The following is a 6,000-nucleotide window of genomic DNA, read 5'->3' on the forward strand; positions in this document are numbered from 1 at the left end:
CTCTTCGATTCAGATATTGTAAGTGGAATTTGCAGAAGTCACTGTCTTAGTATGGGGGGCAACAAGTAGCAAAAACAATGCTGATAGATGCACATGCTGTGATTTAAGATAAGCAACAGCCTTCTAGTATTAAACAGACACAAACAAATCATACAACTAACCAGAAGGAAGCTTTCTGTGTTTACTCTGCACAGGTGCTATTTATAGGGCTGCTAACATGCTACTAGCTGCTAGCAGCCTTGACGTACATGGGGGAAAGATGGCAGAGCTAATGCAACATAATGATTTATTTAACCACAGAGGTAACTAGGCAAACAAATCCAGAAATTCACTGAATTTAGATCTTTGGCGTGTTTATTGAGAGGCTAATAAACACACCAAACCGTCTAAATTCAGTTAGAAAAGGCAAAGAAGTTCCACCTTCAGTTTTTTGGGTACTCACGTCTCCACCAACCTCATCTGGACCCAGAACACCAACGCCCTGGTAAAGAAAACCCAGCAGCGTTTGCACTTCCTCTGTGCCTTGAGGAAGAATAACCTGGACCAGAAGCTGCTGCTACCCAAAAAAAATCATTGGCTGCACCTCCCAGAAGCTGCTGTCTCAGGAAAACCAGGGCCATCACAGGTGACCCCGTGCATCCCACGCAACATCTGTTTGACCTGCTGCCTTCTGGATGGCGCCTAAGGTCAATCGGGTCCCAAACCTCAACACTGACAAACAGCTTCTTCCCTTGGGCCACTCATAATGTCAGGAAAGACTATCCCCCCACACCCACCCCTGGCCACCCACCCACCAATCTGAGCCATGATCTGAGTAACCCTCATCACTCAGGTCACTCACACACAGACTCAGACAGAGTCCCTTGCACTACTTTCAAGTACTTTGTAAACTATCCTCTAATGCCTTTCTGCTGTGTGGCTTCCTCTTGTTTTGTATATATATATTCCTCTTTTTTACATATTCTTGCTGTCTTGTTATTTATATGTTTTCTTTCCATGCACAGTTGGTGTAGAGCACTCAAAATTTTGTTGTACATCAGTGAAAATGTTAGACCTTTATCTTTTAATAGTTTTAAGATAATCGCGTTCAAACATAGCCTGACATTTCAATGTTTGAAAAAGAGCCCTGAAAGTGGGTTGTTATCTTTAAAAAATCATGAAAAGTATTTGATATATAAAACTAACATTTTACAGTACTCATTATGTATGTTCAAATTTTGATTCAACCATTCCTTCTCAATTATCCAACTCATATTCACTACCTTTCCAAAGTATATGCTAACACAAAGTATGGAGGAGCCAAGGATTGTACTATCTCCTAAGAGATAGCCTATCCCAAAACTGAAACTGGAAAAACTAATATACGTATTGTTTTCAATGCTTCGAATGAAATTCTTTGCAGTCTCTTATTGCCTGAAGCCTAGAACAGATGGATATCTCCAGATGTTTTGTTTCATTCCGTGAGATGCTCTGCTAGGCCTTTGCTGCAGCCACTTTTAGCTGCAGCTTCTTTGTTAGTCTCTCTGGCTTTGTATGTAATAACCAAAAGCATCCATTTTATTTGTATTCTGCCAGGTTTCAGGCTTTTTGGTGTCACTGAGGTGACCAGTACTTTCCTTCTTTAAAATAATGTATTGATATGGCCACCCCTTTTCCTTTTTTTCAGCCTGTTATTGGCCCTTCACTTCCATCCACATCTGTTTTGCTTTTATTGAGAATTTTAGTGAAAAATACCATGTGTTAGTTCAACACTTGGAATAAACTTCAGTTCTTTTATCTGCTTAATCTACAAGGAAAAGATGAGGAATTGGCTACATGGCTATGGGAAATATGCACTTTGTTTGATTAAAAATTGAATTAAAAAATAAAATAAGAAATCAGGGCTGATTAGGAAGTGTTATCATGGGGCGATCGTGGCTCAAGAGTTGGGAGTTCGCCTTGTAATTGGAAGGTTGCCAGTCTCGGTCGTTGTGTCCTTGGGCAAGACACTTCACCCGTTGCCTACTGGTGGTCGTCAGAGGGCCCGGTGGCGCCAGTGTCCGGCAGCCTCGCCTCTGTCAGTGCGCCCCAGGGTGGCTGTGGCTACAATGTAGCCATCACCAGTGTGTGTGAATGGGTGGATGTGTAAAGCGCTTTGGGGTCCTTAGTGACTAATAAAGCGCTATACAAATACAGGCTATTTACCATGCAGGCCAGCAGAGATTAGAAACCAGGAGGAGCTGATGAAAAATGGGAACTTCTGGGTCAGTGAGATAATAACAACAGGAAGAAAAATCCAGGGACATGTGTTCAGTAGAAAGGCAAAGATAAAAGCAAGAATGTGATTTGGCAAACGTGAGCATGCCCTGAAAAGCAGATTATAACACATATTCCTGTGAAGTCAATTAACTTTTGAGGTAATTTTGTCTTGTGACCCCAACAAAAAAAAAATTGTATCGGTGGATCTCCTTGTCACATTTCAGATGACAGATGGCCTCATGACATTCTCATCAATAATAGATGTTCCCTCTAAAATTACAGTTTTAGGACCAAAGAGGAAAAACTAGTCATGGTCTGACAAAAAGCCAATTACTTGATTATTATTTATTATGCCATAAGTGGGAATCAGTGGACTACTTAATGTAGGTCCACTATAACTAGTTACAACAGTAAATAATTACTTAGACACAATATGCATCAGTAATAATAATCTAGTAAAATATGTAATGTATGTCATATATGTTACTATAGAATGGGTGTTTTTCCATACAGAATATTTACAATATCTGGCTGCTCCTATTGTTGATATTGTCAGTTTTGCAATATAAAATTTAAGAAAGGGCAAACAAGCTATTTCAATTTGACATTTTATTTCATAAATACAGAAAACAATTTAAGCACTTATAATCATAAATACATAAATACATACACACAGGGAAACAGGTAGCCCCCCTTTCTTCATGACAGGAGAATACATGGAGAATACATATACTGAAGTAAAAAAATAAGTTGTTTGATACAAACACTTCAATCAAAATTCTGTCATTTTTAACAGGTTTTCAGGCGAGTGGTACTGCTAGTTGCATATGATGACATTCATCTTGTGAAAGGAACACGGTGATTTCAGTGATTTTTGTTGGTTCAAAAACAGCTCGTTCATGAAGCACATCTCTTGTGTCGCTTCAGTTCTTCAGCTCACGGTCTGCTGCTTGGACAAGAAACAGTAAAGAAGAATTAATTTGTGTGTCAAAAGTGGATTCCAACATTGTTTGATAATTTCTTAGTTTCTATTTCCTATTAAAAGTAAGACTGCTGTGTTGGCATACTTTTAGATAAAATCTTACCTGGACATGATCTTGTTGATCACTTTCCTGACCCAGGGGGCCTCAGGATTAAGGCAAACCTCTTCACCTGTCTTTTTCAGTGTGGCACTGCAACACAAATCAGTGGAAAAAAAACAAAAGTTTAGATAGAGAACTCGTGTTGAAGCCAACAAATCACAGTGACAAAATCAAGCAAAATTATCACTACTGAGATGGAAAGAAGACTTTGGCTCTTACATGATCTCCGTCTCCTCGCAGTGGGAGTTGGGAAGAATCAACTCCACCTTCTCGATGTGGCGGCCAATAGGTTTGCTTTCTGTCTGAATGCAACGGCAGTGCAGTTCCACTCCCATGCCTGTAAGAAGAAAGCAGTTGCACATGGTCATGAAGTGCATGCTGAAAACATTTAATGCAATGAAAAAGGATAGCATGAATAAAATTGCTTGTTAATGCTAAATTAAGCCATTAAATGACCAAAAAAACCCCAAAAAAACAACATACCTTCACAGGTGGCCAGCAGGGTCAAAAGCACCACGATGGAGCTGACAATGATTCTGTTGCTTATCATTTTGCCTTTTAGAAATTCTGTAAAAGCTAACAATGAAAAATAACAATGTTCTTCTGAAAGCTGATGAAGCCTGAAGCGCTAAACTGCAACAGCTGTTTGTTTTTTCTTCTAGTCTATTTGTCTTTCTTTCAGCTCCCGGTCTCCTCTCTTCTCTCAGTTCAGCTGCTCTGCTGTTTGACTCTAGCGCTGAAGAGGCTCAGCTTTTAAAGCCAACTGAAAATGACTCACTTCTTGCAGATTGCGCAAGAGTGGACTTTCAGATCCGGTGTGGGAATTCACACTGAGGGCTCTAATAGTCTGATTTATCAAGACAGCAAGATTTGTCACATATATCACCTTTGTGGAAAAACACTGTGACTAAAACTCTGTGATAATTGACTGATGCCACAGGAATGCTTCAGATTTTTTTTTTTCATTAACCAACTACGTCTGCATTCCTGTATTGCACCAGCTCTTGCATGAAGCTTAAAGATTGACCAAGTGGTGACTGATTCACAGATGTAATATAATTTACACCTGAATGTAATTTTTGAATGACTGGTTGATGAATGTTAGCCTCAGTTTGTTGGCATGTCTCTCACATACTCAGTCATCATGAAAGTTACCAATTTGCATAGTTTTCATAGAACACAAAGTGAAAATGGGGAAAATGCAAAAGTGGCTAAATTCCTAAGTAAAATGTAGTATCACAATCTCTCATCAAGTCTTATAAGAGCTACAGTATTTTTTATCCTTAAAGAATTTCATTTCTTTTCCATATGAGATGGTAATTGCCTCCTCAGTAATTAACTGCCAACTTAATCTCACTCAGTCCTTAAGAAGAAAAGCTAACTACCTGCTGTATTTCAACAGTGGGTATACTGTGAATATGCTGATCATGTACACATGCCATATATGCATTATAGTAAAAAAAAAAAATGCATATATGCTAAAAAGAGACAGAAAATCCTTTCCCAGAACTGATGACACTGAACCTTTGGCTTTTATGCACCCTAGATTACATTGGTGTCATTTTGGAAGGCACGATCGTCAGTTTATTACTTATGCGATTGATATTTCCTGAAGCAACAGTGGGTAAGCTGCCAAAAGTTGTTATTGGACTTGAGTCTGATGCAATCTCATCTAGCTCAAACATGTCTGCTGACATGACATCGATTCAATCATTCTCACAAAGCAGAAGGAAGTCTGAGCAAGAGAAAAAAACTTTAACTGTTGCTTCACTTAACAAATTAATGCTGACTAAACTATTTTTTTTCTTTCAGAGGGCAAAAGTCTGTCATTTAAAGGCACAGATATTTCCATTATAGCTGTAATGAATTTTTTTTTCTGTTTTGTTTTGGTCTATAAACCTATTAACTGTTGGTCCTTTTGTGGTCACACCCACCTTCGCTATATAGAAAGGGAAAGCAGTTATGGTTAAACACAGAGCATGTGATGATCCTCAACGGAAAGTTTTTAAGTTAACCACTATGATGCTGAAATTAAAACTAACATATGTAGTGAGACGTGAAGAAAAGATGATATGTGGCATGTGACCATCAGCAAATGTTAGAAATCAAATGACAGTTTACATCATCTGGCTCCATGAAATTCCCCTAAAGAAATATTTATACATATATGAGTGACCAAACACTGTCTCTGGTTTTATGAATAAAGTTCAAACAAAGTTTGAGTTCTGTGCATTTATAGTATTTCATATTTTCTGCACACAACAAAGAAAAAAAATATTTTTACTGTTATATGCAAGATTTCATTTTGCAAAGCAAAACCTATTTTAAGGAACGTACTTTCATATCTTAGTGAGGACATCTCATTGACATAATGCTTTCCCTGCTTACCCTAACCCTACCCATCAAAAACAAATGCCTAATCCTAACCCTCAGCCTAAACCTAACCATAACCTAATTGTAACTGTGATACTATAACCACATTCTGAGCCTCAAAAATGCCTTCAAACTAGTGGGGATGGGCATTTTGTCACCATAAGTAATTGTAGATCCACACAAGTATAGTGGCATGCCAATTTTCTGCCATCACAAAGATGTTTAAACATGTACACACACACAAAATACAGGAACTAGACTTTTAATTAAGAGGAAGTATAACAAAATTTTCCCTAACAGCATGTTT

At 38.3% G+C, this 6,000-nt stretch overlaps 1 protein-coding gene across 3 annotated transcripts; it reads right to left on the minus strand.

The window, feature by feature from the left end:
- Positions 1 to 2,832: 2,832 nt before the first annotated feature.
- LOC146516843 (permeability factor 2-like) lies at positions 2,833 to 4,102 on the minus strand. 3 transcript variants are annotated; one of them, XM_085163658.1, is made up of 4 exons: positions 3,804 to 4,102; positions 3,540 to 3,657; positions 3,324 to 3,410; positions 2,833 to 3,187 (listed from the first exon to the last, which is right to left on the minus strand). In XM_085163658.1, exons 1-4 carry the CDS (start codon positions 3,868 to 3,870, stop codon positions 3,175 to 3,177), a joined length of 285 nt encoding a protein of 94 aa, XP_085019784.1. In that variant the 5' UTR covers positions 3,871 to 4,102; the 3' UTR covers positions 2,833 to 3,174. The 3 variants fall into 3 exon arrangements, with proteins under 3 accessions (XP_085019784.1, XP_085019785.1, XP_085019786.1); XM_085163659.1 differs by having other exon boundaries at positions 2,833 to 3,184; positions 3,804 to 4,061; XM_085163660.1 differs by lacking the exon at positions 2,833 to 3,187 and having other exon boundaries at positions 3,320 to 3,410; positions 3,804 to 4,098.
- Between the last annotated feature and the right edge of the window lie 1,898 nt (positions 4,103 to 6,000).

This window comes from Neolamprologus multifasciatus, chromosome 6, assembly GCF_963576455.1.
Source record: "Neolamprologus multifasciatus chromosome 6, fNeoMul1.2, whole genome shotgun sequence".
NCBI lineage: Eukaryota > Metazoa > Chordata > Actinopteri > Cichliformes > Cichlidae > Neolamprologus > Neolamprologus multifasciatus.